Here is a 20,839-nt window from a genome sequence, read left to right on the forward strand (position 1 = left end):
TCTAAAATATTTCATTTCTCTGGGCAAGGGGTGGGTTTTAACTTCCAACACAGAAATGTGTTATGCTTACTTCTCAATCGTTTTTGAAACATGCACAGCTATAAAATGAAGTCATTAAGGCTGGATGTCTTCAATTCAATTCCTAAAGCAGTCACAAATCCTCAGATTTGCATCTATAGCCAAAAAAGGGCACACTGGATTTATAGCAGTGTTGGAATATTTTGAAAGTCTAAAAATATTTCTTTCAACTCATTTTTGAAGCAAAATCCATCCAACAAGGAAGTTGTTAGTGAAGAAAACTGTAGCTAAACAAATATGACACCAAATTACATTAGATGGTCTTGTTTCAGCATTGCTATTCTGTTATTTTAGGGTTTTGACTTAATAACAGGATCAAATAATTTCCTTTAACAATCTGCAGATCAATAATAAAGGCAGCCATGTATACTGTATGTTTCTATGTTTAATATACAGATATTTCATAGTAGAGGAAGAAATATAAATTGTTTCTATTCCATTAAATAAAACAATTTGGAAGATTTGTTAGAAGTGATGGCAATGACTTCCCATGTCAAGGTCACTGCCCAGAACAAGACTCCAAATGTACAATATTTGTCTCAATAACTTTTCTGTTTTATTTTTCAACATAATACAATTATTATTTAATACAATACACACAAAATTAAAGAATTGGAATGACTAGTAAAATCTTCTATACAACTAAAGTATATATGCTATGAGTTACACGCTTTTCTTTGTACAATTTTATTCCTGGGATTGTTCTATATTTTCCATTATATTAGCAAACTACCTTGGTAGAACTCAATCATGGTAGTGTGCCACTCTCATTTGCTTAACAAACATATCCAGCTGTGTTTGCACAATGTATTTATTTCTGATGGACTTAACTAACAAATGTTTAGGGTCATATGATATGCACAACCATAAATTAACTATACAGAATGGTTTCACATAACATGCTATGTAAAATAATGGATGGCTAATTTATGGGTTACACAGTACAGTAGTCACCTTAATTTTTTAATAGGGCCAGCTCTGGGAAAACCCTTTTACCATTCATTTGCATAAGTGAACACAATGTTTTCTTATGAAGGCCGTTTATGCTGATACCACTTTATGCATAAGTAGACAACTTATCCATGTAATATATCACAGATCAATGTATCAATGTATCAATTCATCATGGATAAATTTCCATAGTTAAGAAGATTCATAATCTTGAGCTGGAAAAAGTGCTTTTCATGAAGAAATTTGTAACTTTAACTTTACTCTGAGTAAGTGCAACTGATTTCACTAGTAGTTGCTGAATGTAACTGTTCAAGGGTGACTGAGCCCTGTCATTGGAAGACAGGTGTCATACAATTTAGTAATAATTTGCTTCCATTTGCATAATTTACTTCCATGGAGACATGTTTCACTGAAAAAAGTCTTACTTTAATATAAACGCGCACATAACTTTACTGTTCTTAAATTCGGGTTCCTCGAGCAGGGACTGTTTTATTTAACGGGTTATTCAGCGAATCAATTAAATGCCTAAAATCCCAGAGAACTGGATGGGTTCAAAAATACCTAACGATGGTTTCTCACAGCATACTTCTTTTATGAAGTTTCTTCTATGAAGTTCCTACAGAAGAGGCGGCGATTCTTAGTAGAACTCAAGGAATAACTTCCAGAGTATTTGAGATTGTATTTCAGGAATCACGAACTTTAGGCTCCGCTTTACGGTGAGCCTGGAGGACCAGACCGGTGGCAATTGGGAACTTACGAACCGTACTAACTACTCGTCCTCCTCCAGAGAGGACTGTACTCCCAGGCAATACCGTAAGGTAAAGAAACGGTGCAAAAGTGTAACTTCCCCGATTCCCTGTGATTTTGCGACACTTAAGATGGCTGCCTCCATGAGATTCGCGTGCCGCTTCGACACCGGGAAGTCTACTTAGAACAGAGTTTTCACCCCACCCACCTACTTTAAGGAGTTTATAAAGCGGGAGTAGTGCTAATTCTCCTCCGTGGTAGGACGAAGAAGATTCAAAGAAGGAGCGGGGCAGAAACGTAAGGCGCGCATAAATACGAGCGGAGAGAAGCAAAACTACCGGTAGTAAGAGGCTGGAAGACTTGGAGTCGGACTTGATACCGATGATCAAGCCTGTAGTGGGTCCTGCTTGTCTGTTGTACAGATACATTTCGGGGACGGACAAGTGGCAGCAAGAGCCGCGTGGAAGTGATGATGCGCCCCGCGTTGCTGTCACCTTGTGTTAAAAGTTGCTCCCGGGTACTTGTCCCGTTCTGGGCTGAAGGATGTGGAAAGCCCAGGCAGCGGCGATGCCTCTTCTCCAGTTCTCCCTCGCTTTCTTCGGCTTCCTATTGGAGCAAAGTGGTTTCGGAGGCCGAGAAAATTGTGGGCTACCCGACCTCTTTCATGAGCCTCCGGTGCCTCTTGAGCGACGAGCTGAGCAACATCGCCATGCAGATGCGCAAATTGGTGGGAACCAACCACCCATTGCTTAACACGGCCAGGTGAGTGTTCAACTGGTCTTTGTTGGCCGGTACATTTCTAGTAAGCCTTTGAAGTCTTGCCAGGAGTTTTTTATTACATCCAAATGCTCATATTCCCCTCCCCCGACTTGTATTTATTTGACCGAATATAGGATACCTCCTTGTTTAGAATCTGTGTATTGGTCTACCTGTGCTGACTGAGTAAACACTGGCTGTCTGAAGTCCTTTCAAATTAGAGTTGCTTGGAATTAACTCTAGAGCAGATGCTACTGGTATGTTGCTTCTGCATGTTTTAGAGCAAAGAGCATTAAGTTAAGCTAAGTTCTTGAGAAGATTACAGTCTGGTGTAGAAGTTCATAGGGAATTAGTTTCATCAAGATTTTCCTGCTGGAGATTTATACTTTTGTGGCCTCTCTTTGAAAAAAAAAAATCAAGAAAATTGTTCACTTGTGATGTGGAGAGTTGGCTCCATGTGTCTTTTTTTTTTTAACCATTGGAACTGCATTATGATCATACTGTTAGTTTGCATGCAGCATGTTATTTACACTGACCCATCTTTTCTACCTTTCTGTTTATTCCTTTATGAAATGAAATAGATGAGATCATGCTTTCTTTTACTTACAAGGGATTTCTAATTATGCTGAGATAAATAGTTTGGAGCAACTACAGGTAGTCCTCAACTTAGGCCCACAACCCAGCTAAAATTTTCTCTTGCTAAGTGAGACAGCCGTTAAATTGCTCTATTTTATAGCCTTTTTAGTTAGAGTTAAGTTAGTCACATGGCGGTTAAGTGAACAAATTCCCCATTGACTTTGCTTGTCAGAAAGTCACACAAAGTGATCACATGATCTTGGGATACTGCACTCATCTTAAATATGGACAAGTTGCCAAGTGTCCAAATTTTGATTACATGGCCATAGGGATGCTGCAAGTGTCGTGTGATAAATGGTCATAAGTCACTTTTTTCAGTGCTGCTGTAATTTGAATGGTCACTAAATGAATGGTTGTAACTCAAGGACTACCTGAATTTTCCAAAAATAGGTATATGATGTTAGTGTTATTACGTTATAAAGGAATTTATCAAACGTACCTTTAATATAAAGAATCAGTAAAAAATATAGGAACTAAGCATAGTGATTTCAAAAGACAGAGAAAAATACTATTTATTACCTAGCTGACACAGGTAAATTCATTTTATGAGGCTTTTAAAAAAGTATTAGTGTGCCAAATATATTTTGACTTTTTTATAGGCTTCAGTGGCACTTCTATACACTTGGATTAACTTCTCAGGAAGAACCATGAAACATAATATCAAGAGTATTTTGCTTCAATGAATTGAATGTCTTGGTATTAAATTTGGATGTTGTGTCTTAGTACATTCTAAGGAATTTGATTTAAAGATATACCACTGAAAATTAAAACTTTGGTGATGCTAAGTAATTTGTTAATATAACAATTTTGAAAAAAAAAGTTTTATTTGATTCAGTATAATTGATTAAAAGATAGCTGATGACCCAATGAATTTGTCCTTCTGTTCCTTAGTATATATTTCCTTTTGTCAGTTAAAATATGTAAGCACCACAGAATTCACTATTTCCCCCCCATCCCTTGTAATATCTTAGGTGGAGAAGTGTAGTGTTCTCAGCCAGTAATGATCGAAGGCTAGCCATACAGAGATTTTCAGGATCTATTCAAGTAAAGCAAAAAAAAAAAAGATACAAGTAAGAAAATGTAAACAGTTATTGGAGGGCACTAATTGTAAAGTACTTGCTCCTCCCCCAGTCAGGGAGTATGTTGTGGCCTGCCGGCAGCTGATAAAGCTGGCAGCAAAGTTGGACAGCGAGGAGGTTGGAGAGGAACCTGGGCCAATCCTGGAGGCTGAGGAATCTCTGGACAAGGGATCTGTGTCAGAGGCAGAGATGGGGCCAGGGCAGGCTGGCAGTCATCAGCTGTCTTTGGGCTCGGACAGCAATGAGGCAGGGGAGCTTCTGGAACCGGTTCCCAGCCTGCACATACGCAGAACTGCCAAAAGGAAGGAACAATTAAGAACTCAGGATCGACATGGGAGTCAGGCCACAGGTGGATGATGAATGGCCCCTCCCATAATGATTAAAAGAGAAGCAAAAGGGAAGGGGGCTTTTGCAGGAAACAATTTGTATGTTCGTTCGTTTCAGCATTGTGAAGATTTGTCTGTGTAACCTAGGACTTTGTGCCCAGCCCTTCCCTGTCACCACTATGTGTGGAAATATTTACCGGGCAGCTTTCCAAGATAGGTAAGGTCTGAGCCAATAATTTGCAAGACTGTTTGTCAGGCTGTTGGCTGAATGTGAATGCAATAAATTCACATTCATTTAATAAAAGAGGTTTTGCCAGGACTCCGAGTTTGCTTACTGCTTTTTGGGGAAGCCTAGGGCAGAACAGAGTATTTTTTTTTGTTGGTTTGCAGTTTTCCCATGTTTTTTGGCAGGAGATTTAGGATGTGCTGGTATGGTTTTACATGCCTCTACCTTTTAATAGACAACAATTCTTAAAATTCTTACTAAAATAACTAGCTTTTATTTTAAAAAGACAGTTAATGAGGCCTTACACTTTCTTTAAAATTTAAACTGTAAGTTGTACAAGGCAGTGGTCGCCAATTGGTGGGCTGCAGCCCACCGGTGGGCCGTGGAAAATTTTTGGTGGGCCGCAGAAGAAATGGTCCCCAAAAGCAATTAATCTGGGCCACGCAGTTCTTGCATCTCCCGATTTTCCGAGGGACCCCGGAGTCAGGGCCCTGAGTTGCCTTAGTATGCTTGGTTAGTTAAGAATCGCCCTACCCAGAGAAGGAAGTGGTGCTGGAGGAGGAGGAGGAGACCATAGTGGAGAAGCAAGCAACTCAGGGCGTTACCACTGTGGCGGCTTTGCCTGTGTTTCTGAGGCTTCGATGTTGGGAGAGACAGCAAAGGCTGGAAAAGGGGAGAGCTGTGCAAGGCTCCAGCTCCCTTTCCTTTCCTGACTGCATGTGGATGGAGGGGAGGAAGGAGAGAGAGCCGGGAGCAATTCAAAGCTAGAAAACTAATGGGGAGAGCTGACAGTGGACGCTGGGGGAGGGGACTGTTGCCACCGCCGTGTGTGGGAGTGTGCATCTCAGGGACCTGAGCCGGGAGGCACGGGAACTGCAAGTGGGAGTGTTTGATGATTTCGAAGAACTCCTGGAACATGGTAGATTGGCGTTTTGTAGGTCTCAGTGAAAGAGTGAGCTTTGTTTAGTCTCCTTTCCTCCCCTGGAATGTGAGAGATGCCTTCTCTCTCCCCGCCCCCAAATAATCACTGGCTGTGGCTGGGTTTGGCAGCAAAGTGCTAAAGCGAGTGAAGTGCCCCCAGGGACACCTTTCCTTGCCTGTCTCCAGGTGACGCTGGAAGAGACCCCCCAGCTTTTCCTCGGCTGCAGATCTGAGCCTCTCAATCCTCCACCCGGGATCTGAAAGGATCTCCCACTTTCTCCCCCTCCCCTCCCCCAATTAATCACCAAGAGCGGCAGTCCTCTGCAGGCAGATGCCTGCTGAGAAGCCCCTGGAGTGGCAGCCAAGGGGTTCTGCCCCCCAAGGAGAGCAAAGCCCCCTTTCTGCTTCTGTGTCTCCCAGCAGCAGTTGCCCCGAGGCCCCTCAGCTCAGACACACACACACACACACGCACACACACACAAACACGCACACACTGCCCGCTCTTCTGTCTCTTTGGAAAGTGCCAGGTGGGGGGAGGCTTCCAGCCCAGAACGTTTTATTTTGTTATAATTAAGCATTTACATTTTTGTTATAATTAAGCAAGTAAGTTTGTGCGTGTATGTGTGTATGTATATGCGTATATGTGTGTGTGTGTGTGTGTGTATGTATGTATGTATGTATGTATGTATGTATATAATATAATTTATATTTAACATTAAAAACATATATTAAATATATTATCTTTTTTTAAAAAATTCATATTAGTGGTCCTCAGGATTTAAAAGTATGAGTTTGGTGGTCCCTGAGATCCAAAAGGTTGGCGACACCTGGTATAAGGTAATTAGTATGAATCACCTTCAGTTCTTTAAATGTTTCATCTAAATATCTGTATGCTGTTATAATCAGAGCAGAGTTATTGATTTGTCTATCTTTAAAGGTTAGCTCCAAATTTTCTATGGCGAATGATGGCTGTGTTGATTTATTTAACCTTACTGTGGAATTTTAACCCTTTTATCTTATTTTTGTGATCATTATTTTCAATGGCCAAGAATCTGGTGAGTGTGGCATGTGTAAATACTGTCACAGGACGTGTGACAAAAATGCCAAGATGGGACTTGCCAATCTTGATGAACTACTTAAAGCCTTGTTAGAGGATATAAAAATGTATAGGAATTCTTCTGGAACTCAAATGTAGCCTGGCCAATTTAAAATTGGGTAGATACGCATGGACAAACAATTTTTGGTTCAGAATATAAAAAAATAAACCTGTACTTATTATATATACGAATCACTGGATGAAAAGAATAAGAAGCCTGGGAGATGCTTTCTGAATATAGCACTCTCAGTATATGTTTGCATCTTTCCAGGTAGCTTTTCTGATCCTTCGTTGCTTAGCAAAAAGTGTGTCTCATTGTGGCTGGCTCTTATATACTGGTTTCATATTGCTGTGGGGATTTCAGCAGAGTTCTATATAGGTGCTTACGGTGTTGGTCTTCTTTCATTCCCTCTCTTTGCCTCTGTATTCTAAAACAGCAAATGAGGGTAGCAGAAGATTTGTAACTCAGCCTACCAAAACACTTGGGATGCATTTGTTTATAGGACTGTGTTATTTATCAAAGAATTTGGCAGCTATTATATCAATATATAGCAACATATTTCTTTACCATCCCAATTTATATATAGGAGTACATAGCATCAGAGAGAATATTTGAGTATATATTTGTCTCAAATCCATGTCAAGAAGATGCTCAACTGATTCATATTTTATTTGCTGTGTTGGTGCAATGGTTAGAATGCAGTATTGCAGGCTACTTTTGCTGATTGCCGGCTTCCAGCAGTTTGGCAGTTCGAATCTCACCAGGCTCAAGGTTGATTCAGCTTTTCTTCCTTCTGAGGTCGGTAAAATGAGGAACCAGATTGTCGGGGGCAATATGCTGACTGTAAACAGCTTAGTGAGGATTGTACAGCACTGTGAAACAGTATATAAGTCTTAAGTCCTATTGCTACTGCCCTGAAAATTGGTCTATGTTCTGAGCATGATTTAGTTGGATTTCGTTTTAATGCACAAGTATATTTTGGTTTGTGCGGCAATTGTGAATGAAGTATTTTATATATTGACACTTTGAAGTTTTGCAATTCTTTTCTTATGGTAGCTGGGTATGATGTTTCAAGCAAATAGCTTAAGATAGTTGTCAGATAATAGATTTTTGTCAAAATAACTGGTTTTTATATTTTTGATTTTCCCCTAACATTTATAATGAACTTAAAATTTGCTTTTCTTTGTGGTGCCTCTTCGAACTGATATCCTTGGCTAGTTCAGTCTGCTTCATTTTATTATACAGCCTTTCCATAAAAGGGTATACATTTTAGCACTTACATGTTCACCATTCTGTTTCACGCTCAGAATGTTTAAAACCATAAATTCTTTTGTCTATTTTACATCTTTCTAATAATTATATATAAGAGAACCATTGATAATTACATCCCTCTATGACCAGGTGTCATGATTTTATTTTATATGCCCTTTGACAAAATTCTGATATTTCATGATAAGTTAGCCATTTGTGTTTTCTTATTATTTGCTTTTTGTGCTGAGAACCACAGGTCAGAATCTGGGGCACAGTCTTGGTTTGTATCTATGTTACATTCTCAATATGGCGAATCTAACATAATGGTTTTTAAAATCCGTATTAACCTTAATTACATATTCATGCTACCCAAATCTCAGGTCATGTCCTTTTAACTTCAAAGCCTTGGTTTTTAGCATTGACTTTTTCATTGAAACCAAAAAGCTAGCTGCAAAAAACCCAGTCCTTTCTTTCCTTTGCATCTTGAAGCACCTTATAACCTTATAACTCACAGTTTTTTCCTCAACCACACATTTTAGATATATTCATCTGCTACTATTTAAATGGTGTATCAGTTATCAAAACAGTTATTGTCGGAAATGAAAACATCACTCAAGAAGACATTTTTATCACAGGAATTTTCTCAAACAATGACAATTGTAATTATTCCCATCTTAACATATCTTTAACTTCATTCCATATCTTAACCCAATTATTTTGAAATAACATATGGTTCATATTTGTCATAATGATACCCAAACATTTTACCTTCTCAATCTTAAGGCCTGTTTTACTTATCAGTTCTGTTTGATCTTCTATTTTCATATTTTTGTTAACATCTTCATCTTCTGTTTATTAATTTTAAAACTTGCTAATATACCATTTTTAAAATTTCTCATTAATATTTCAATCCTCTTTCAGGGATCTTTCAGGGAACTAGCACCAAATTATCCTAAGAAACCCTTAATTCATAAATTTCTTTTTAAATCTTTACTCCCACGATCCTCTCATATTGTCTTTTCTCTTTTCAATATTTCCAGAACTAAAATAAACAATAGAACTGCAATGTCTTTATAAAGTTGTGTTTCCTTCAGAAAGCTTTTGGAAAGGTAGCAGTGGGAGACTAGGCTGAAGCAGCCATGTTGAAAGATGAAGCCAACATCTAAGCAGGGTGGACAAAAGCCAGGAATCTAGTCTAAAAGTTTGCTTTGGGAGGGTAGTTAAGAAGCAGCCAAGTTGTTAAGGAAACAAAGGAAAAAATACCACCTGAACCAGGCCAAAAAAGTGGGGCTTGAGTATATGGAACACCCTGCTCCCAAAAGTCCCATTAACAGCTACCAAGCGTGTAAGTTAATCAAGCAAGAGTAGCAGCTGGTCCTCTGAATGAAAAAGCAAGGATTTTGAAGGTAAATTGGCTCCTGAATCCTGCCCGCTCTTTGAGTCATTTTTGAACCCAAACTTGGCGGCTTCCATCCCTCTATTTCGGGGTGTACAACTGTGGCTCTTTTTTGACCTGTGGATTTCAACTGTCAGAATTCCTGAGGCAACCATGGTGGCTCAGTGATACTGGGAGGTGTAGAAAACAGATCATAAAGGGGCTATAGTTGTCCACCCCTGCTTTAGCTAGGACTGGTAGCTAATTGAGCAGGATGTGGGTACGTGTGGATGAATGTGTGTGTGTGCATATAAGAAAGAGGAAATATACATTATAACCAGTAAAGTTGTGCTGATACTTTAAATTTGCTGGGTCTCTGTGTATTACAAAGAATCTGTTGTGTCTCAATGTGTCCAATGAAAATGATTTGAGTGTGTCCTTAATTATTTTCCCAGCTGTTGATCAAAGCTGGGCGTCTAATATGCTTTAACTGCACCTATCTGGAAAGTCCAGGTAGAAAGTAAGGTGGAGCTTAGAAGATCTGCATGCTTCAATAGGCTAGTTCAGAAGTGTGACTGTCAGCTGAACATGGAGGAAGCATGTGTGATAGCTCAGCTTTATGAAGGCTGGGGTGGACTGGATTGGTTGAGATTTTCTGGGGCATTGCAAGCAGTCCCAAAGCTGCATGATTTGGGGGGCTGTTTGCAGCCCCAGAAGGCAGAGTGCACGGCAGTCAAAAAACAGACTTGGGGGCAAGCACTCCTTCCCTTATTGAAATTCCTAGCTGGAAGGGACCAAGCCCAGAATGCTTGGATGGCGGTGAGAATTGCTTAACAACTTGTGATTCCTGATTCCTGACTGCCACTGGGGTGGGAGGTGTGTATGCCAGGATTGCTATTGGAAGTCACTGCAGTCACATGACATGACTCACTGAATTATGACAGCCTTCCCAGCCCCACTTGTGATTGTGGTTTCATATCATATCTAGAACATCAAATAGTTTGAGTTTGTAGATGGTAGATGAGCAGAGTGTGATTGTGCACGGTTTAGTTTCATGTTCACATGAAAGTGTTTTCTTTTATGATTTTCTTTAGGAGAATGCAGCCTGCAAGGGAAGAGTAGAGAAAAAAAAGTGGTAATGCAATTTTGAGGGCCATTGCATTGTTCGTGTAACTGAAATCCTGATTTGGCATTAAGTCTGAAAGGGACCAATTTATCAGTTCTCATTTCATTAAGTGTTCCATTCAGGTTTTTATAGGTCTCCTGCCAAAGATTCATTCTTTTGTCTTAAAACAATGTGTTATGAAAATTGTAGGTGTCAGAAGGAATTTAACAAAAGATAGCTAAGAAACAAAATGTACAGTGAGAGAATGAAAATTTACTAACATTTGACTGCAATAATAAGTTCTGTGGGTAATATACCTGGATTGTTAAATAATTCAAACATACAGTACTATGTACTAAAGTTTATATTGACATGCTGGCAAAGAAACACAGGCATTCTTTTTTGCCATCTGTTTATAATGCTATATAAAGAAAATGATGCTGGTTGCTGTGGAAACAAACATTTCCAAAACCACAAGTTGCTGAAATGTCTCACCTTTTGAAATCTTGAGTTCTCTCAGGGATGAACACATCTCTGGGAAATATATCAGAATTTTCAAGTTACTTTTCCACAAATTATTAACTGTAAAGGGTTCAATATCTACATTGTGTGAAAAATGTAATCCTTGTTCACAGTTAATAGATTGCTTGATATTGTGAAAACAATAGCACTTTACTTACTAAAACTGTCATCTGCTTTTGTAATAATATATGGATGATGGGATTGGGCAACAAACTAAACATATAATATAGGTTTAACAAATTGGAATTTCTGCATAGGTGCTTTTTTTAAAAACCTGTTTACTTTTTTCTTTTCTTTGAGCTTCTTCAGTAAACATCATGTATCTGGTGCTCCTGGTTGCTTCATATTATAATCTGGATTGGTAGGGCCAAATAAGAGATAAAAATGGTTGAAAATGTTTAAATTTAGGAAACTACAAGATGTAACTCAGCCATAGTAAAGTCTCAGGACTCAGTATTTCTTAGTGAGATATCTTAAGTGACAGATGTATTAACTAAGCAATTTTCTAAGCCACCCCTTAAAATTTCTGAAAGACACAACTGCTTTAACAGTGCAAAAAAGATGGTTTATACCAGGGGTCTCCAACCTTGGCCACTTTAAGCTATGTTGGCTGGAGATTTTGGGGAGTTGAAGTCTTAAAGTAGCCAAGGTTGGGGATCCCTGGTTTATACAGTATATGGTAGTAAAACAGACAATGATAGCATGGATGAAAAATTTCAGATATAACATTCAATTAGAGGATTGGGAAAGACTTTGGAAGAGAAATTATAAGTTAACAATGGCAGCCTTGTATAGGGAAAACCTTTACAAAATGTTTTACCGTTGGCATCTAGTACCATTAAGATTGGCCAAGATTTTCTCCAGATGAGCTGTTCATAGTATCCATTGTTTGGGATGATGCTTCTGTCGCTCGTTTGATAGGCTGGGCTTTAATTGAGAGGACGCTCCTCCTCCTCCACGGGACTCCTCCCTAGCGTCCCCAGTTTTTGCTCAGCCTTCGTGGATATAGGCAGCTTAATTTCCTTTCCCTTGGCCGGAATAGCAAAGCTTCAAAAGGAGACAACAAAAAGGTTTGCCTTTAAACTCTAAACAACTCCTTTAAGGCTTTTAGTTTCAATGAGTCAAGCAGCTCCCTACGGTATATAACTCGAGCCAAGGGAGCTCACCGTAGCTTCAGATAATGATCTCTCACCCCCAGGATGATCGGAGGTGATAACGCCTCAGCCGCATAGCTAACAACTCACATTACAATCTTTTCAAGCCGAGCCTCTACGATTGCCGCCGCCCACGCCCGACAGGAGAGGCTCCATTTTAAAAGGGTCTGAGGCTTTTTCCTCTCCCCTGGGAACACCGTCTGGGGTGGGGGCATCAGCGCCCATCTGCCCCACCGCACCTTTTTATTCAAGGGGAAACTCTGCAGTATCGAGTGCAGTAACTCTGCACTCCCCACAAGGCACTCCCCACAAGGCACTCTGCACTCCCCACAAGGCGTGGAAGTGCTGCTGAGCCGATTTAACTCATTACGCACCTAAAGAGATAATGGCTGGTGCCATTGCAGACTCACTAACCATGCGGTAGTGATCTGCATTTTATTTCTGGAACTGTGAGAGGCTTTTCTTTCCCCAAGCAGGGGTCTCCTTCCTGGAACCCAAGGGAAATCCCCTAATACATATGTGTGTGTATGTAGATAGATAGATAAATAGATAGATAGATAGATAGATAGATAGATAGATAGATAGATAGATAGATAGATATAATTATTCTGTTTTTGACCCTTATTCATTAAGGAGGAAACTGTTGGCTTATGCCCTCACAGAATTAAACAGCAGCACCACAGCGAGCACCAAGGCCCGTGTCCGCCTGTGCAGGAAGCTGTCGCAGGCCTACATCTTATTTCAACAATTCCTCCTTTCTAGGCCTATGAGGTGTTCCTAATTTGGCTAATTCAGAAATAATAATATTAATAACAAAATAATAATAATGATAATAATAGGAACAAGAATAAGAATTCAGTATTCTTACATAAGATTATACAAAACTGGGGAGCATTGTTTTAGGGTTCCCTGGCCATTGCTGGTTCAGGCCCCTGGGCATGCCAACCGCCCAACATTTCAGCCTCATTAACAGTAAAATTTAATAAGCGGTCACAATGGCAAGCAGCAGTAGCTCAAGAGCCATGTCAAATTCTCAAAACAAATTGAAGCATTCTAAGGATGAAGAAAATTCTCAAACCTCATCTCCTCCAGGCCTACTTCGGCTCCAATTCCCCTCTGCAACTACCCCTGAATCTGTCTGTGTAATACAGATGCAGCACAGCTGCACAAGATCAGGTAGCCCATCTAGATCAGTACAAGTGACTCGAAGTGACTCTGTGGCCACATTGCTCCAACAGCGGCCAGATTCTGTCAAGATAATGACTTAGATCCCCCAAAAGATGTGAGTGTGGATGGAATTAGCAATATGCCAATGTATCTCTGCCGGGGTGCAGCATACTGCTCTGAACAACAGAGCACTCCTTCTGACTGGAATTCCCTATAACTCCGGTCACTAAGCAGGACAGAGCATCCTTACCCTCAGGTATCACTCCACAGGAGATTCTGTAGTTTCAGATATACTCCTGCAAGGTATATAGAAGAAGCAAGGGCTATTGATCGGGTGGAGCCAGAGGACTCAGAGTTCTCCTGCTCAAATTCTCAAATTCTAGTTAGATTCGTATCGGCTCACATTAAGAGGTGATGGTTGATGCTACATCTTGACGACTAAAACAACGCCAGCATCATTTTGTTTATAAGAATTCCATGGCATTATCTGTTGAGAGGCCACTTCCCTTCACAAGGATCTCCATGAGGGTCCAGGGGACATTTATGCCGATTACGGACCTCTTTCTGAGGTTGACTATTGGGCTTCCTTTTTCAGTTGGCAGCCCTCACAGAATTCTAGCAGCACAGTAACAGTGAACACCAAGGCCTGTGTCCGCCTGGGCAGGAAGCTGTTGAGAGCCAGTGACTGCAGGATCACCCAATTGCAATACAGGTCCTGAAAGGTGTTCTCTATTTGGCCTCACAATTTGATTCCATATTCAGTCATCTAATTATGAGTTTAGTAACAGCACAACAATTTGTTAGTGGCTGTGCACAGATATAACAAAAATATTATCAATAATAACAATATTAATGATATCAATATTATTATGAATAATAACATAATAACAAATTGAATTTACCAAAAAAGGGGGGGAGAGCAAATATCAAGAGGATTCCCTGCCTCTGTTTATATAAGTCCTCTGAAACAGTCAACAGTCCATTAATATCTCATACACATATAGATATATAGATATAGGTATCTCACCTTGTGGGCTTTAGGTCAGAATCTTCAAGGGCAACCAAAAATACCCCCAGAAGACAATAAACCAACTCAAAGTAGGTAAAAAGAGAGACCTCTAAGGCAACAAAGGATGCCAAGAGACACCAAAATGCGTTAGATGAGCATATCTTAAATTTTAAAAAATGCATGAGGGAGGTTGAACAGAAGTCTCAGTCCTCTTCCCCAGCCAGGCTGGTCCCAGTTCCAGAGTGCTCGCTTCAGCAGCACATACACTAAAATTGGAATGATACAGAGAAGATTAGCATGGCCCCTGCGCAAGGATAACACGCAAATTTGTGAAGTGTTCCATATTTCACCTTGCCTCCATCCCTGGATCTCTCAACACCATCCAGGAGAGCCTCAGAGGGACCAGTTCAACCCAGGCCTTCAGCAGCGCTACTTGCCTGACAGACAGTTGTGGAACCACACCAGAATTCCTCCTCCCAGAGGATATCCCTGACAAATTGAAGGCCTGGAGGGACATGGCAACTTGAAGAGGCATCGCGGCCAGGGCACAGTAGAAGTTAATGGCTAGGCAGCCTCCACAATCTGACCTCGATTCTCACTCGATTTAGTTACTATGCAGAATAGATCTTCATTACCAGCAGGTACCTCCTTCAGGGGAATGTTATATAATCCAGTTACACATTCACATGATGCACAGAATGAGGGAGAACTAGAGACCAGATGGAACAGGTTGAGGAAGGGTCTACTCACAACAGTGACCAAAATCTGTCAGAGGCGGATCCCCTAAAAAGGGGGGGCATGTCAAACATTGAAGGCATTAAGCCAGACCACCGATCTTCAGGTCTGTTTCGCCCTCAGACTTTTTTCAAGTCTCTGTTGTTTCAAAACAAAAACAAAAAACCCTTCTGCCTGCCTTGATATTCCATTCCTCAGCCCAACAATTGTTACTGTAAGGGGGGGGTCAGACGATTTAATCTTCTCCCAACCAATAATATAAGAGGAAGTCATAACTGTCCCACAGAGGTTCTTGGACCTCGTCCAGAAACAAGGGGTCTCTTCAGTGGCGTATACCCCTCTTACAGGATATGATAGCAAATTTTTAATTTGGTTTTCTCATTCTGCTAAATTTCTCATCACCACGATAGTAGATAAAACATTAATGGCAATTATCATCCTCCTCTGCAATTCCAACGGAAGCAGAAGAGGCTCTCAAGTCAAAGGATATACAGGGTCGAGTTGTCCCCATGTAGGGCATGTCGATCTGATGTGAGGGCCATAAGAGCGGAGTCGGCCGCATCCCCCCTTTTTTATTAGATCGTCTCTCAGGTTGCTCCGCTGAGGGAGATTATCTGAAATTCCAATATCAGGGCACACAAGGACACCGCAAAACTCTATTAAATTATCTTCTCATGCCAGGGCATCTCAGGTTTCTCCTTGCCTACTGCTATGGCTCAGACATTGGCAAGCAGATATCACACAACTAATGGAAGCTTGCTTCCTCCCCAATATAGGGAGATAATTTGGTTGGTGGTGCCCCTGACCTATTTCTGATAGAGACTAGAAGCAGAAAATAAGCTCCTCTCTTTTCATAGACCCCAAAATAGCCTTTCCCAGCTTTTTGGAGGGTTCCTTCATTCCCTCTACCAGGGACTTTTTCTCTCCAGACTCCAGGGACTGTCTGGATGCATGAATCACCAACAGTCAGATAGTTTCCGATCTGGAGATAGATACTGAAGGGGAGGGCAGAGCAAAAGAATCTCTTGAGGAACATGAAATAGAGATCTCTGAGGCACAACATAGGCCTCACAACTGTGCCCATATTGGTGGAAGGCTCAATGGGATACCTCTACCTCTGTTTCCTGGGTTAGAGGTATCAGAAGATTAGGCCTGGCTATAGAATTTCCATCCTCTCCCCGGAACGTTTGCATTACTTGCCTTCTCTCTGGGGATCCTGTTAAAGGGAGCATGATGGAGACAGCTATTGTTCATTTATTGGAGATCCAGGCAACCAACCTGTGGCACCAGATCAGCAGGAGCAATTTTAGCTTTAAAATGACTTAATTGATCCATAGTTCATAGGAGGCTTAAGATGAGTATACTGAACTCCGTACTTCTGAGCATCAGAAGGGGCAATTTTCTACCCTCCATTGACTTAATGGAGGCCCATCCCCACATTCCAATTAGATCCTCACATAGCAGAACTCTTAGTTGTTGTTATACTACTCAACGTTTTGAATACATTGCATTGTCCTTGGGTTGTCATCTGCCCAAGGTTCTTACAAAGGTTCTGATGGCTCTGGCTGTTCATCTCAGGGGAACACCTGTTAGACGGCAGTGTTATTTATATGACATTTCATTATTATCTTGTTCATATAAACAGGCAAAGGGGAGGCCTTAGCATCGGTCATCACTAGGAGAGACTTGCAGTCCATCTCTCATCACCCATGCATATGCCATTTTCTTGCACGGGGCTACAATCGTACAGCCTCCTGTAGTGCATTGGTATCACACGTGGGACCTCAACAAGGTCCTTACCGCACTCAAGAAAACTCCCTTTGAGCCCATGTAGACCATGCGTCTCCATTCCTAACATACAAGGTGGTTCTCTTGGTTGCCATTACATTGGCCCAGTTACATCTTGGATCTAGTAGTCTTGTCAGTTAGACAGAAGCTCTGTATTTTTCACAAGACAAAGTGGTCCTTAGTCCAGATCCATCTTTCAGCCATAGATAATTTTGGGTTTCCACAGACCATAGGAACTGATATTCCCATACATTTGTCTGAAATCGACATAAAATCTGGCACGACAATGCCACAATCTAGATGTAAAGTGAGCTTTCTGCATATATTTCAACTGCACGATGTGTGTTAGGAAACAAAGGTTCTCTTCGTTTCTTTTCAACCACCCACCATTGGGTGCAAGACCCCTTCCGCAATGACCAGTAAGTGGCTGAGAGCACAATTCCCAAGTCCTATGAGACACAAATCTCTTCCTGTACCCGGGGGCATCACTGCTCATTCGACCTGGAGTGCTGCAATGTTGACAACATGGGCCACAAGTGCCAATAGCAAAAATTTACAAGGCGACAACATGGGCCTCACCATCGCCTTTTATTTAGAAACTATTGGAATGATGTCTTCGCCTCTACAGAGGCTGCCTTTGACAGGAAAGTGTTACAAAGGGTCCATAGGGACCAAGAAAAGGGGAATCCGAACCAGACGGAAGCCCTCCCGTAGGACGCACCAAGCTTTGGTATGTCCCAAACAATGGATGCTCTGAACAGCTCATCTGGAGAAGGGGCGTTGGTACTTACCTGACACGCCCTTTCTCTGTGAGCTGTGAAGAGCATCCACCCCCACCCTTATTTGTCTGGTGGGATGCTATTCCAGCCAAGTATTAGAAAGGGTGACGGAGAAGAAATATTTCATCACTTCGACTTCGCCAAAACTGGGGACGCTAGGGAGGAGTCCCGTGGAGGAGGAGGAGTGCCCTCTCAATTAAAGCCCAGCCTATCAAACGAGCGACAGAAGCATCATCCCAAACAATGGATGCTCTTCACAGCTCACAGAGAAAGGGCGTGTCAGGTAAGTACCAACGCCCCTTCTAAGCCACCCCTTAAAATTTCTGAAAGACACAACTGCTTTAACAGTGCAAAAAAGATGGTTTTTACACAGTATATGCAAATAGAAATTGTAGAGCACTCTTTAAAATACTTTTCACAGCTCTCATATAAGAGCTGTCCAGAAATCCAGGTTCAGAAGGTAACTATAGGAAACATATTCAAGAAGCGGCATCATTTACTAGGTTTATACGGCTTCCTTACACAGGTAATATAGAGTCATTGTGAAAACATGTTTTGGATAAGGAGTTCCTAACAGTTCCGGTTATAGCACTTAGACTTATATACCACTTCACAGTGCTTTACAACCCTCTCTAAAAGGTTTACAGAGTCAGCATATTGCCCCCAACAATCTGGGTCCTCATTTTACTGACCTCGGAAGGATAGAAGGATGAGTCAAACTTGAGCCAGTGAGACTTGAACTGCCAAAGTGGTGGCAGCCAGCAGTCAGCAGAGGTAGCCTGCAGTGCTGCATTCTAATCACTGAGCCACCATGTTCAGACAAATGGTTGTCCAATCTCTTAAAAACTTAAGGGGTGTGCATAAGTGCACCATCGTGCCTCCTGTCCCTGTCCTATTGTCCCCATTTATTTGTACCTATTTCCTGTATTCTTACTCATGTTTATACTTATACCTATTATCTTGTAAGTAATTGACAAAATAAATAAACAAACAAACAAACAAATAAAATAAACTTCCTGTATTGGAGCATTTTCTACATTTTCTCAATATTCATTCTTTCATGTACTTATTGAGTATTATTCTACCAGCATTGGTGTGCCTTAAAATTTCTTAATCTTTAATGAACATTCTACAAAGATATAGAAATTCATTTATACCCTCTATATTTTTAGACATATGTTATAGGTAATTTGCAATTATTCACTTTATTTTCCTTGTCACATGCAACACATTTAATGTATTCTGTAAATGCTGCCATTAAAATTATATTGTATTTTAAAGTGTGGATGCGAATTGTTAATCATGTTTTAATTTCTTCCTTGAATTCTTCTAGGAAAATTTAAAAGTATGTGTTTAGTCTTTACACTGTACGCTGATTTGTCTGATGATCCATAGATATGATTGCTAAAATGTAATTGCTGAATGGCCTTTGTATAAATTATCCTCCAAAGTTTGTCCCTCTTTTTGCCAAAAATGTTTCAATGAATAGAAACCACTGGAATTATAGGTTTATGTCTTATCTCTACTGAGAAGAGAAATAGCTAAACATTGGAAATTTAAGTACTGTATGCAGAGCTTTCATAAGAATGCTTATGTTTGGTTGATTTATTCTCTTAAACAGATGGACAGTAGTAGGAGGTGTAATTCTTTTAGCATAAAAATTATTATCCAGTGTTACTGTTTGTGTGGGTGGTGCGAGTCTTTGTATCAGCATGGTATGCTTGTTTCTAAGCTAGGCTTCCCCTCTTCATAGCAAGTCAAGAACATTAAGAGTTCTGCTTTTACAGAGCAATTTGTTAATTTTAAAACTTATTTTTGTCACAAGAATAGCATGGAGAATAATTGTATTTTCCCTCCTATTGTTTCAATCACTCGAAAACCTGGATTTGCAGTGGAGAGTTGTATAGGTCTAATTCAATTTTAGCTTGAAGGCGTAGCGTTTAATAATAATCAGCTGGACAAACTAGAATAAGCTATATTGTAATCTTGTGAATTTATATTTATACTTGTGGTGATATTTTGCCCAAGGTTTTAGGAAGGAATCTGACTCTAATGTTCAGTTGTATGTGTGTGTGTGCGCACACGCCCAGTTGTGCTACTTCCAGCCGCTTTCCCCCCCCCAGAGGAACCTGTCTTCTGCTACATACCCATCAAGAATAATTGCACCATCTGGAAGACTTTTATCTACCTGTGACATGGGTTGAATATCTCTAGGGACATGGATTCAGGTAGAATGTGAATATGACCCCTGAAGCCATTTCAAGTGATTGCCGGAGCTTCTGATTACTAAAGGAGGATTAACTGTAGGGTTTATTTGTTTCAAATCCCTTGCAATTAATTTTAGTGAAGACCAACTCCATGTCTTTAATATAAGTCTGTTTATAGCTTTGGATGGCTAGAAATTTTTTTTTTTAATTCTTAGCTCACAATTTGGAAAGGAAACATAAATAATCTTAGGGAACACTAGATGATTTAGATCATATGCAAGGACATTATATGAATTTGTGCCTATGCTCTTGCTTAATAGTGTCCACTATTTCTCTACATGGATTTGCTATGAATTAGCTATTTTCTCACAAGAATGAAGTATACAGTGATTGGTGCTTCACTGTCTCTATATTCTATTTTTATGTATTTTCTGTCATATGGTAATTGACTTCATTTACATTTTCATTCAGTCTCAATGAAGATGGATGTGTTGACAGAACTTTTCTTCTAACTTTAGTATTTTGAGCACCTCCTTTGAATACTGATTTAATTTAAATCAGATGTACAATTTGCAAAATACCTTCAGGGTTAACTACTTAACCATACAATCTCTGATGCAGTAGTATATTAATTTTATTTGCATTTTCACATCCTTCTGTATATACTACATTAAATGAACCTTCCTCTTGAATATAATGCCTCTGATACACAAACTGTTGCTTTAGTAGTTTTATAACAGTGAGAAATACTAAATACAATGAGTCAGAGATATATGTCAAGAAGTTCTAATAAACAGAATCAAATGTAAGAAATTCATATTGATTTTTCCAGAACTACATTTTATTCAGTTTTATTTTTTTGGTTTAAAGACAATTAAGTCTGCTGCATCTGGCTAGTTTAACATTGTTATTTCATAAAATAAAAGATTT

The 20,839-nt window shown here is 40.1% G+C and overlaps 1 protein-coding gene and 1 non-coding gene across 5 annotated transcripts in view; both read left to right on the top strand.

Annotated features, from left to right (window-relative positions):
• Positions 1-1,795: 1,795 nt before the first annotated feature.
• Positions 1,796-20,839, top strand: part of PDSS2 (decaprenyl diphosphate synthase subunit 2) — an 87,952-nt gene continuing 68,908 nt past the window's right edge. For 2 of the 4 annotated variants that reach the window (XR_015739638.1, XM_087913504.1), the window contains exon 1: positions 1,798-2,538. Coding sequence is in view for 3 of the 4 variants with exons in the window: in XM_087913504.1 (XP_087769630.1) it covers positions 2,246-2,538 (293 nt within the window). In the remaining variant the exon portion in view is untranslated. Of the gene's footprint in view, positions 2,539-20,839 lie in introns of all 4 variants that reach the window. The other 2 variants (XM_087913508.1, XM_026726652.2) reach the window with 2 other exon arrangements.
• LOC113433016 (U6 spliceosomal RNA) lies at positions 14,643-14,749 on the top strand. The gene has a single exon (XR_003373599.1). It is a non-coding gene; the product is annotated as a U6 spliceosomal RNA (small nuclear RNA).

The sequence above is a fragment of the Pseudonaja textilis genome, chromosome 1 (assembly GCF_049901715.1).
Source record: "Pseudonaja textilis isolate UNSWEBS1 chromosome 1, rPseTex1.2, whole genome shotgun sequence".
Taxonomy (NCBI): Eukaryota; Metazoa; Chordata; class Lepidosauria; order Squamata; family Elapidae; genus Pseudonaja; species Pseudonaja textilis.